The sequence below is a fragment of the Argentina silus genome (assembly GCF_951799395.1).
Source record: "Argentina silus genome assembly, chromosome: 16".
Classification (NCBI taxonomy): domain Eukaryota; kingdom Metazoa; phylum Chordata; class Actinopteri; order Argentiniformes; family Argentinidae; genus Argentina; species Argentina silus.
In genome coordinates this window covers 8,153,247-8,166,101 of record NC_139670.1, presented here as the reverse complement: position 1 = coordinate 8,166,101, position 12,855 = coordinate 8,153,247, and the positions used below count along the sequence as shown (strand labels likewise).

At 46.0% G+C, this 12,855-nt stretch overlaps 4 protein-coding genes across 4 annotated transcripts in view; 2 read left to right on the top strand and 2 right to left on the bottom strand.

Moving 5' to 3' along the window:
- The window catches only part of LOC310816720 (arf-GAP with dual PH domain-containing protein 1), a 14,994-nt gene extending 10,243 nt beyond the window's left edge, over positions 1–4,751 (bottom strand). Inside the window, exon 1 of the mRNA XM_083686999.1 lies at positions 4,645–4,751. Coding sequence (XP_083543125.1) covers positions 4,645–4,735 — 91 coding nt within the window. The 5' untranslated portion in view covers positions 4,736–4,751. The remainder of the gene's footprint in view (positions 1–4,644) is intronic.
- Positions 4,752–5,413: 662 nt separating this feature from the next.
- On the top strand, positions 5,414–6,422 carry cox19 (cytochrome c oxidase assembly factor COX19). Its single transcript, XM_083688102.1, has 3 exons — positions 5,414–5,570; positions 5,905–6,016; positions 6,241–6,422. Exons 1-3 carry the CDS (start codon positions 5,489–5,491, stop codon positions 6,329–6,331), a joined length of 285 nt encoding a protein of 94 aa, XP_083544228.1. The 5' UTR covers positions 5,414–5,488; the 3' UTR covers positions 6,332–6,422.
- A 117-nt stretch (positions 6,423–6,539) lies between these two features.
- On the bottom strand, positions 6,540–9,289 carry LOC310816758 (RNA-binding protein with serine-rich domain 1-like). Its single transcript, XM_083687058.1, has 7 exons — positions 9,254–9,289; positions 8,611–8,763; positions 8,177–8,344; positions 7,915–8,017; positions 7,566–7,719; positions 7,302–7,443; positions 6,540–7,035 (listed from the first exon to the last, which is right to left on the bottom strand). Coding segments are annotated over exons 1-7 (828 nt in total). The 5' UTR covers positions 9,256–9,289; the 3' UTR covers positions 6,540–6,929.
- A 436-nt stretch (positions 9,290–9,725) lies between these two features.
- LOC310817197 (solute carrier family 2, facilitated glucose transporter member 11-like) lies at positions 9,726–11,420 on the top strand (the record flags this gene model as incomplete). The annotated part of the gene is made up of 1 exon (XM_083687635.1): positions 9,726–11,420. One exon carries the CDS (start codon positions 9,726–9,728, stop codon positions 11,418–11,420), a length of 1,695 nt encoding a protein of 564 aa, XP_083543761.1.
- Positions 11,421–12,855: the final 1,435 nt, after the last annotated feature.

Here is a 12,855-nt window from a genome sequence, read left to right as displayed (position 1 = left end):
ACACACACACACACACACACACACACACACACACACACACGCACACACACACACACACACCCCTCCCAAACCATAGACACACATGGAGCAGAGAGCACTGCAGCCACGTGAATAACAAAAATATACACATTTTACACACACACACACACACCGACGTCTATGTCAGTGCGTAAGACTCAAGGGAGTCATATGAGAGCAGAGTGAACAGGAGAAAAAGTCTATTCCTGCCATTTGAAGTCCTCTTGGGGGTCAGAGAAAGCTTAGATGGAGGAGCAAATGCCATGTGCAGCGGAGACTTGGGAGTCTGAAAGGGAGGAACACGTGGTTGTGTGTAGGAAAGACATAGAAAAGAGATGACAGCAGATCGCAGGAACAGAGAGAGAGAGAGAGACACCCTCACTGCGTAGACGTTGTCCCCTCTTCTCCTCAGTATCTGGAGAGGGCGCTTTGATGCGTATGTGGGTGCAGTCTACAGCGCCAATGATATTTGGGAGTCAAGCTACAGCAAAAGCATTCTTAATTTCTGTCTGTTGGTTAGCACTGTATACTGGGGCATGAATGATATGATAGCTTTCAGTACTCTCGGAAGCGCACGACTCAAAGAAGACTGTGAAATGCCTGACTTGTCTCCTATCTCTCTCTGAAAGGATCTTGTGGCTAAAACTCAGAGTGCGCTAAGTAGCCTACTGCAGGTGTGGAGGCACGGGATTTGACCGGCGTGTGTTTTTTCGCCTAAGTTGAGGCTCCAGAGTATTGCACAAATCTAAAACCAGTGCTCTTGGCAATCTGAAACAGCCATTCATCCGTCTCATCAAATAGATCTGTGCGATCTCTAAAAACACGTTCTCTGCGTAAGGCCTGGATGGCCAAAGCATCTAAGAGCAGTATGTAAGCCATTCAGAAGCTGAACGCACGCAATATTATCCAAGGGTTTTTATAGTATTAATTGGGATCAATGGACCAATAGTATTTCTTTAGCCCACGAATTGAATAATCCAATCATTATAATTACTCTAAAACATATGATAATTTAAATGTGATTATATGATATTCATTCGTTTTTTTATGTTCCTCAAATTTAAAACTCATGTTTCCTTGCGTTGGACAATCTTATCTTGGTAAGAGTGCTCTCGACCATTCGTAAAGTTTTCTCTTACCTAAGAGAAGAGCAAACATAAGAAAACATTGGTGAATCCCAGGAATCAATGGGTACTAACAAAATAAGAACAAATCGTGGATACGAACAAAAATAAGAGGACATTTGTTAGTATATCGCTTCCTGCATGAGGCCCAATCACTCCATCTCTATGGAAACAATCCTCTTCAGAACTCGCCCCCGTCGCAAGTCATTGTAGCAATACACATAACAATACTATCTATATCATAATAACATTATTCTAACTTAATTATAATAAAAATGTTGTTGTGTCTTCTCTCCTCCTGTCCCCCTCTCTCTTTTAGTTACTCTCCCCCTTCTCCCCCTCTCCCCCTGTCTCTTTTAGTCACTCTCCTCCTCTCCCCCCACTGTCCCTTTTTGTTTTCTCTCACACTCTGACCCCCTCTCTCTGCGCCTAACCCCTCCCCCCCGCCCCCTTCACCTTCTCAGAGGTGAGGTCACGAGTGTAGGTGTAGGTGTGAGTAAGAGTTCAAGGTTTCAGGGGAGAGGAGAGCAGACACACCACCCAGGAGATGACTGCATGATCACCAGCAGCCAACCCTGTTCCTGCCTCTGGTACTACGCTGGCAGACTGTGGTTCCCCTCACTGCTGATAGTGTGGAGGTAGTTTCAGATGACGCCTTACCCATGACATCATCACTGTTGGTATCTGGGTGGCGGAAAACACCTGAACATCAAATTGCACTTATACTGTCATCATTCCCTCCACATCATTCCTTCTGACCGTTCCAGATCAATTTCCATCCAAATCACTATGAATTTTTTTTTTTTCAGAATCCTCTCTGCACTAGTGTAGTAGAGTAGAGCACTATCTTAGCACAGACACAGTGTTTGGGTGGTGGGGGAGCACTGGTGGGTAGGGTAATGTTTAATTAGACAGTTGGGAGATAACAAGGCCATTAATTGATTCATTAATGTGCTGATCCTCCCATGTTCCCTGGGCTCTGCTCTGCTGACGTTTTAACCCCTTCAACACTGCAGTACTAGAGTAAGGTTGCGATATCTGTACTCTGTTCTGTTTAACCACATCCTCTTCTTCCTCTCCTGGGTACTACTGGGCTGAGAGGCTGAGAGCCAAGACAGTTAGTGTGGCCATGGCCTCTGGTCTGGCGGGTTGTGAGCTGGGGCACACGTGTAGGGGAAAATATGTGTGTGTGTGTGTGTGTGTGTGTGTGTGTATCAGGGGGGAGTGAGTGTGTGTGTGTGTGTGTGTGTGTGCGTGTGTGTGTGTGTGTGTGTGTGTGTGTGTGCGTGTGTGTGTGTGTGTGTGTGTGTGTGTGTGTGTGCGCGTGTGTGTGTGTGTGTGTGTGTGTGTGTGTGTGTGTGTGTGTATCGGGGGGAGTGAGTGTGTGTGTGTGTGTGTGTGTGTGTGCGCGTGTGTGTCTGTGTGTGCGCGTGTGTGTCTGTGTGTGTGTGTGTGTGTGTGTGTGTGTGTGTGTGTGTGTGTGTGTGTGTGTGTGTACTGCAGGAGGGCTTATTCATTCTTCTGTACCCACTCTTCTTCACTTCACCAGCACATAGATGAAACAGCTCAGTGACTGAGGAATCTTACAGTTTCTCTGTGCCTCAGCATTTGTATGTTGTCCTTCATGGAGGACACAGATAGACTCCCTTGAGGGAAAAATCTCAACAATTCTCTATGGGATGTGGCTTGTGAAAGAAAGGGGGAATTTCAATGAGAGGAGCATGGAATTGAGTGGGGGTCGAAACCTTCCTGCAATGCTTTCATGTAGCTACCAGAATACAGAGTTCTGCTGTGAGAAGATATTCTGTTATCAGAGTGGTTATTAACTTATTACAGCTCTTCTGATGAATAGAGTTAACCTGCTCATAAATCAAATATTTTCACAATAAACATGGCATTTTTGTGGGTGCTAATGTGCATTCAAAGGGGATGAGGTGAGTAACCTCCATACAAAGTGAAGCACTGTCAGCACTTTAAAACCCTGATAAATTCAGTCCATTATTGAAATTGCTCTTCACCACAGATAAACGGGTTACCTGCTCCCACACATCCAGTTTCACAATCTATGAGTAGAATCAGGCAGGGTAGAGATTGGCACATTCATGACATCATCAGTGTGTGACAGTGGGTCAACTGTTAACCAACCCTCACTGTGGGTGTTGTTACTGACACAACATGACTCAAAAAAGACCTGACTTCCTTGTTTTAAAATCTTCTACTCTGTCAGGTTGGGCAATATTTCTCTCTCTCTCTCTCTCTCGCTCTCTCTCTCTCTCTCTCTTTGATCTCACATTGTGAACTCAAAATGAACCCCATAAATGCAGGGAGTTTGAATGTTTATGACAACGGCACCGCAATACTCATAACTAATAAATGGACAAGCCACGATGTGGAACGTACTATCCATATGTGGATTTAAACGTCTGTGCCACAACATCCTGATAGATACAGTAAACATTGGCCAGAAGGTAGTGGAGTGGAGGTATGCACTTCATGGCCCTGGGAGCCCATTCCTCAGGTAACCCATAGCCAGGGCACAGCCAAGGCATCCTGGGTGGGCACAGCTCCAGCACTGGGCGCCAGTCCCACTGTGGAGCCTCAAGACTGGCCCACTGTTTTATTACTGCATCAGAGAGACGAGAAGGGGATGAAAAGGGGGGTGGAGGAGGGGGAGGTGGAGGAGGAGGAGAGGATGAGTTGGAGGAGGAGGAGGGAGGGAGCAACCATGGTGACAGTAGTTACCGTAATATTACATTGAAATGACTAACCAACAACAGTATGGCAAATCTACTCTACAGAAAGTTAGAATGTCCCACATGCATTAGCACTCATGCACACACACACACACACACACACACACACACACACACACACGAACGAAACGTACGCACATACCACCACACGCACACGCAACGTACACACATACAAACACACACACTCACACACACACACACACACACACACACACAAACCAACTATAGTTGGTGTCACACTCTCTCCATCTCTATGCTCCACCCATCCTAAACAAACACTCAACCAAACAGAGCAATAACAAGTGACGAAGAGGACACAGATGACTCAACAACACACAACATGTAATCACATTCACAGACACACTATTCTGTCTGTCAGGGTGAGACTCAGAAAAAGATAATGGCTTCACACAGCAGTCATTCAATGATGATGTATAGGAATTTTACAAGGAAGTCCAGAGTTCACTGTTGAGGGCATAGCTCCTGCTATCCTTTAGCAGTATCTCTAGGTGTGTCACTAGAGCAAGAGCAATTATTAAACTATTGTGTTATTCAATGCATGTTTGGCTTACATGGAAATGCCATACAAATAATGTTTCAATACAAAAAAGGTCGTGTTGTCATAGGGTCAGCTGCTGTCTCCTCGCAGGTGCATTTTCAATAGAGACACCTTGCGCTCACATATGCCCACGCGAGAACATGCATCGAAGGTTTGACACCGCTATCTCATCAAACCGACTGTTTCATACCTGCATTGCCGCAGTCCGCGCAAGTGTCGTTTCCAGGTCTCGCCAGGACATCTTGCAAGAGCCGTATATTCCTCTCCGGCTCCGAGGCCATAGTCAGTGTACCGGTCTCTAACCTCACCCGTTCTGAAAGATTGTAGATTTACTATTTTTTTTAAAAACAAGCTAATTTAAGATGAGACAATCACCTTATCGCCTCCATAAAAATACTGGATTTGACAGTGTATTTCTCTCTCTCTCTCTCTCTCTCTCTCTCTCTCTCTCTCTCTCTCTCTCTCTCTCTCTCTCTCTCTCTCTCTCTCTCTCTCTCTCTCTCTCTCTCTCTCTCTCTCTCTCTCTCTCTCTCTCTCTCTCTCTCCCCTATGACAGCTCTATAGAGCCTCTGACTGCATTATCTCAAGTCTGTGCCATCCCCTCCCTTTTCCTCTGGCTCGGACTTCTGCAGCTGAAGCGAGACCTCCAGTGGTAGACTACTCTGAATATTTAGAAAATTCAGTTTCTGACCACTCCTAATGTGTGTCAAACAACATGTTTTGGAAGCTATCTCGTACTTTGTGTGCTTTTGAGTCGATATTCACTCTGCTCATATAATATTTCTGTATCAATTAATTGACGCACATGTATGTATCACATTGACGGTACTATTAGCGATGGCTGCCTCTTTAAAGGTTAATCAATTATCGAAAGTGTCATCGATGTGCTCTGTCGATCGGTTACTTACGTCTATTGAAATAAGACCAGTGTGTTACGTCACAACATTGCGACCCTTGTAGTTGCCCACAACATGATTGGCAAGGTTGTGTGTTGTTTTTAACAAGCTACAGTAAACTGTCCCACAACAACAATCATGTCAACCGCAATGAACTTCGGTAGTAAGTCTTTTCGGCCTCGCGCTCCCGACAAAGGAGCTTTCCCTCTGGATCATTTCGGTGAGTAAATTGGAAATAAACCATCACAGGACAGGCTCCTTCATTGATTCAGCAATGTTGATGTGTACAGACACTGCGCAGCCCCACACAGCAGCTGCCAGGCTCAGGTGGCTAATGTTTTAGCTCAGCTGGTTGCAACTATCCTTTGTCATGATACCGGTATGTAGGCCTACATATGTGTATGTGTATGACACTTGTGAAACGTTGCTGAATGATAATACTGAGTGCCGACAACTTAACACCATCCAACACCTAAACAAAATCACTTCACTTGCTATTGCTCTCCCTAGTTGTCTGGTGTGTGTGTGGTACATCTTTGGCTGTGTCATTGCAGGAGAGTGCAAAGCCTTCAAAGAGAAATTCATGCAGTGTCTGAGAGAGAACAGCTATGACAACTCCCAGTGCCGACTGCAGTCCAAAGACTACCTGTCGTGCAGGATGGATAAGTGAGTATTGCTTGGGATGCTGATAGCTGGTCCCAAAACAAAACCACCTTTGTGAACTCTGTGTAAACAATGTCAAAGAAGCAAATGCATCCCTATTTTGCACCTATCACCTGTTATACCTATCAGTTTTTTTAAAATCTGTAATGACTGAAATTTAGAGCCTATGCTAGGGTTGTTTCTGTACCCGGCATTTGAACGTGTACTAATATTCCATCCCATTTCAGTCAGCTGATGGCCAGAGAGCCAATGGAGAGGCTGGGGTTCAAAGACCTGCTGGACCAGCCTAGCCAGGAGAACAAGGAGGCCAAATCATGAACTACCCTACTTAGATGACACAGCGTGCTGATGCTAGTTTCTTCCTTGCCTTGTGTATATAAATATATGAAAATGTAATATATTATGTTGTGGTTGCAAGCATTGTATATAAATATTTTGTTTAAAAAAACAATGCCTTGTGTGGGTTTGATGTTGGAATATGGATTGACATCTCAAGATAAGAGATAACAGACAGGGTTTGGTATGCTTCAAGCAAACAATGAACTTTATTGTCAAGACAAATAAATCAGCAAGTTGAGCCAGTGCAACTAAAACAATACCTGCATATTAAAACAAAACTGACAAAATATGTACAGAACAAAAAACACTATATAAAAAGTCCACAAAAATTTTACAAGTTTGTAAAAACACAAAACATTGGGTCAGTGAATACAGACATTAGATATCCATGTTCAGCTGCATAGGACAAGAAACACAAGGCTAGAGGGGTGACTCTACTTCACACACAGTGCTAGCTTGCCTCAGATTGACCATATACAGACCAATAAAATGCACTGCATGCTTAGAGAATCTGTTCCAGAGAAGAAAGGGGTGGGTGGGTGGGGGCCATCGAGCTGTAAGGTCAAGGGTCACAGCTCTACCGGGAGGAGTTGGAGCTGGAGCGTGAACGGTGGCGTCTGCGACCAGGGGAGCGAGAGCGAGTCCTGCGGCGTACAGGAGAGCGTCTCCTTGGAGAACGGGATCTGAGAGAGACGGAGGATAGAAACAACGGTCAGGGAGGAGGGACACTATCCATCACGTGATCCCTGGAAACATAACCCATTATCTGCAGGTAATATGAAAGTAGATTTCAGTCTATTTCAATGATCTAACACACACGTACAGCACAACATAGCACTCCTGATGTTCTTAGCACAGGATAGGGGATAAATAACATCTGTCTGTAATAGTGTGCTACGAGACATTTCAGAGACAGACATCAGTGACATGAGCACTGAGGTCCACTGACCTTCTCCTCATTCGGGGTGGGGTGCGGCGCCACATAGGGGGCGGTGGGGGCATCCTGCGAGGGGGGGTGAGTCTGCGGGGGGGCGGACGAACCCTGGGAGCAAGAACAGCAGTGGCTGTGATTTCCTGTCCGTCAATCTGACCTGTCGACACCAGGAAGGGCAAATAAAAGTGAGTGCAGAGGATACAGCAATTTCAAATGTCTTCACTCGACACAAACTGCATGTATCCAGAACATCTGCTCCATTTTCCCCCACCCACCCACCTCCATCCATGTGTTTGAGAGCCTTCTCCGCTTCATCCGCTGTCTCAAACTCCACATAAGCGTAGCCCTTGGAGAGGTGTGGGTGGAGCCTGTCCACCGGCATGTCAATCATCTTGATCTTCCCGTAGGTGGAGAAGATCTCCTGGATGTGTTCCTGAGACAGAGAACACACAGAGAATTCAGTCATGATTTTCCTTTTAGTATTAGATGATAACACTACTCATATGCTATTAATATTGTACGATACTGCTATTCCTAACGGCTTGACAGGAAATGTGCTCATTCATGTTACATGGTATCTCATTGAAGTGAACTGCATGAAGAGGCTGGGCGGCCCATTGTGACTCACCTTGATGACATTTCTGGTGAGGCGGCCCAGGTACACCTTGGTGGGTCTGGGACTGGGGCTCCTTCTACGCCTCTCCTTGTCATCCTTCTTTACAGACTTAGATCTGCAGCATAAAGAGAAGAAGTCTGCCTATTAGTATACTATAGTGGTCCTGGAGAGCAGGGGAGGTAGAAATCAGAGGATGGGCTCATTGTAATGCATGGAATGGAATGAGGAATGGTATCAAACACGTGTGTCGTACTCTGATTTCTACGCCACATACTTTGAGCGTGAGCGGCGGCGGTTGTCATGGCGGCGGCGGTTGGCCGATCCCGAGGAGCTAGATGAGCTGGACGAGCGGGAGCTGGAAGACCCAGAACGGCTTGAAGCAGAGGAGCTGGAGCCACTGGAGGACCCGGAACTGGAACCAGAGCTGCTGCTGGAGCTGGAGCTGGAGCCGAGGACAGGAGGATGGAGAGAGCGCGGGGGGGGGCATGGGACATAACTTATTAGCCTAGAGAAACTGTAAGGATAGATTTGGAGATACAATTCAGGTTCTCTACCCCTGCAGTGCTCTAAGATCTGAAGGAACGGATATGTGAAAACAGTTTTAATCAAGGTTAAATTAAGGGGCTGGACAAGGTTGGTTGGAATTGGGCAAAAGTGCACTCAGAGATGGGAGGGGAGTTCAAGTCGTACGGTCGTCAGTGATCTAACCTGCTGCTCCCAGTAGATGCACTGCGCCGCTTGCGACCCTTCTCCCTGCCCCTGTCCTTCTCAGCTCCCTCCTTCACTGCGCCGGTTTTCTCCTTCCCTCGCTCTTTGGTCTTGTCATCTGCGCGTTCCTTCCTTTTCGTTGGAGAAGGTGCCCTGTTGATGGACAGTAGAGGGTGTTACCACATCCATGAACATTACTACTGTATATGCATATAAACTATGTATTCTAAAATATGTCTTGTGGAAGTCCCTTGTCATAAACTGCAGAATGTAAACATAACTGGAGACACTCTTGCCCCCCCCCATACAAATATTGGGAGGGCATAAAACCTAATGATATTGATGTTGATATTGCAGGGACTAAAAGGCTGTTTATCTAATCGCTCAATTGCAAAATGAATGCATTTGTTGTTTAGCTACCGTGACGTTAGCCAGCGTACTGTTAAGAGAAGTCGTTCAGTGACCTGCCTGTCAGTGTCACTAGCTTTAGCTAAGCTACCTTAAAATTACTAATTCATTGACACATCGGTGAAATACTCACTCGAATCAAACAACATTGCCTAAAATAAGAACATAAGTACAGTTTCTTTCAACATAGAAATGTCAATGTCATGATTTAGATGGATTGAAATGGCAATCTTACATTTTTATTTCTCGTCGCCGCTAAGGTCGCACATGGATGACGTTGTTGAATGTGACGTTTCATTTCATTTTGTGCCTAAAGGCAATGTTATCCTGCTGTTATGCAACGGTAATCTTGAAGAGGATACTTGGGTGCTCTACGAACCGGCTTTCTCCCCAAATGAATATGCCTGTAAATTGTTCTGTGTTGCGTCATGGTAGGATACCCTCACTCTATGCTATGCTACTTTTATGCTCTACAGTAGATAGATCATTTGTTATGTTTAGACTGCAGTGTTAAATGAATCACTGTTCAGGGTCATCCTAGTCTCCGGTAGCCACCCCTCCACATCACGTTGTTCTTACGACTCCTTTGGAGAACAAGCTGAAAAGACGGACTGGGAGCTCAGGTTAGGGTAAACCAAATAAACCCATTGTAGTCCACTCAGAATACCGTTGTAAGAACTGGTAGTGTGGCCACATAAGACCCACAAATGATTGCCAAAGAAGATGATACAACAGGTGCAGCAGACACAGATGCACTCGCAGGAGATACAAGTGCAGCAGATACAGGTGCAGCAGATGCGGGTGCAACAGATGGGGGTGCAGCAGACACAGATGAAGCAAACACAGATGAAGCAAACACAGGCTGTTCCAGAACCCTAGGTCTGACAGTGGTTTCAGCTGCTATTGGGGGCACTCTCCAGTATGGCTACAACATTTCCATCATCAATGCACCCACCAGCCACATCCAAAGGTTCATTAACGACACATACTGGGAGCGCTGGGGCACCGGCCTGGAGACCGGCCAGGTGACCCTGATATGGACCCTGATCGTGTCTTCCTTCTCCCTGGGCGGCTTGGCTGGGGCTCTGCTCGCAGGGCCCATGGCTGTCCGCTGTGGGAGGAAACAGTCACTGCTGCTCAACAACTCCTTCCTCTTCCTCGGCACAGTCTTCACCCTCACCAGCAGACCAGCGAGGTCCTTCGAGATGGTCATCATAGCCCGCTTTCTGGTGGGGATCAACAGTGGGGTGAGCATGAATGTCCAGCCTATGTATTTCGGGGAGAGTGCGCCTAAACACCTGCGTGGTGCTGTGGCTTTCTCCTCAGCTGTGTTCACTGCGTTCGGGATCTTCTTGGGCCAGGTCATAGGCCTCACAGAGATACTGGGCACTGAGCCTCTCTGGCCCTACCTCCTGGCCAGTAATGCCATCCCAGGCATCCTCCAGCTGCTCACCCTGCCCTGGTTCCCCGAGAGTCCCCGCTACCTCCTCATCGACCGGGGGGACAAGGAGGCCTGCGCCCTGGCCCTGGGGAGGCTCCGTGATGGGGTGGCACCCAGCCGGGAGATGGAGGAAATGCTGCAGGAGCAGGCTGCAGCCGGCAAGGCCAGAGCCAAGACACCCTGGGACCTGTTCACCGACCGCTCCCTTCACCCCCAGCTACGTACCATCATGTTTGCCAGCAGCGCTATGATGCTGTGTGGTAATGACTCCATATACTTCTATGCCACTTACATCTTCCTAGCGGCAGGGATTCCCGCAGAGAAGATCCAGTACGCCTCCATAGGCACAGGGGCCTGTGAGTTTTTAGGCAGCATAGTGTGTAACCTGCTGATAGAGCGCCTGGGGCGCAGGCTGCTCATCATGGGGGGGTACACCAGCATGGCAGGCTGGGCGTTGGTCTTTACCCTGTCCCTCTCCCTCCAGGGCTCTGTCCCAGGGATGCCTTACCTCAGCATTGCCTGTGTGTTTTCCTACATCCTCAGCTTCGGCATGGGCCCTGCCGGGGTGACGGGCATTCTGCCCACCGAGATCTTTGACCAGACGGCACGGCCGGCTGCGTACATGGTGGCTGGATCGCTGATGTGGGTGAACCTCTTCCTTGTGGGCATGGTCTTCCCGTTCTTAGTGAGTGGACTTGGTAACTTCTGCTTCGCCCCCTTCTGTGGCGTGTGTGTGGTGTCTGTTCTCTTTTTCCGTTTCACACTACCAGAGACCAAGGGCAGGACACTGGTGGAGATCACTGCGGAGTTTGATAAGATGAATGCGAAAGAGGGCCCAGAGAGGCAGGGGGCTGAGCCCAGCAAGGAGTACTATCAGCTGGGTCAGGCTCAACCTTTCACTGTCCTAGACCCAGAGCCAGCGCCAGAGCTTCAGAATGGTCAGGTACACAGTGAGTGCTAGCGGTCTACTGTATTCATGTAGTGGATAATAATCAATGGATGAATACCTCCTTTGATATTGGATATCTCTGGTCACATAATCAAGAAATATACAAAATAAATGTTTACCTATACACTGCCCTATGCCTATATGCACTGCTGCTCAAACTGGACTCTCTCCTCAAGCTGCCTAAAAAACAGAATTGCTGTTATTTTGTTCATTGATCAATGTTGTGGCACCATGTTATTGATGAGTTATGATAGTATTACCTATTTGATTTAAATCAGTACTGTACCAAATTCACCTCACCTCAGCCTTTGTTTATTTTATGTTCCCAGTGAAGGTATCTTTGCCTGGTTTTACTTGAATATAAGTTGGTCTGATTTGTTCTGTAGGCTTTGTGCAAATTAGTTATCATGGAATATTGCACTTGGTGTTATATGAAGATTTGTTTTGATTTGGAAGTTGCAATGAGATAAGTATGAAAAACACATTTTCATACTTTATTTTGATATCAGTGTCTTATAAGCCCATATGGGCTGGGCACCATTGAGGTGCAATGACACTCAAATAAATACAAATAAATCAGTGGCCTGGGGTGGTCCAGTGGTCTAGCACCATGGCCTACAGTGCACACATATTCCCATGTTGCCATGGGTCAAATCCAGCAAATGCCCTCTCCTCTTTATTTTCATGTCTCTATTCACTATCTCTATCCAAAAACCAATGCACTGTTATATTATTTAATAATTTATTCATTGTTGCATGTTATCATTTTGCCTTGATTGGTTCAAGAAATCCTGATACTTCCATATTTACTTCAGTTTTATCTGAGAGGAAGAACTACTGTAACTGCACGACAAATCTGTATATGTTATATCTTTATCTACATTTATTTATTATCAGCCATCGCACATACAAATAATAGAAAAGACTACTTGATTTTTGAATGGTGTCACTGGCAGTCTTATTCACTGTTTCAGTAACAACTAGCAAATAGCCAGTTTCACAGAATGACCAGTAAGTGTCGCCATTGCTGGAGGAATGTTGCACGGCCTCACAAAGCTGACTGGTTGGCCAGGAATGAACTACTGGTGAACGATTGTAGAGGCTGAGTAACGTCAATGGTATGAAGGCCTTTAGCATCTTAATGTATGAATTTCAGCATGACACTTCTGAATTGAAATGCATGTGAAAGGCAAGGAGTAGAAACTCAGAAAAACCAAAGCTTAATATGATTATTTTTGTAATTGAAGATGTATTTATTGTATATGTTTGTATTGTATACAATGTATATATATATATATATATATATATGAATCCTATATGCTGTATTTTTGTCTTCTCTGAAATTAATGGTGATCATTTAAAATGAAATAAATAATAAAGATATCTAAATTAAGACCATCTGTTGCGTATGGACTCACTCCCACACACTGAGCGCTTTGATTTATGT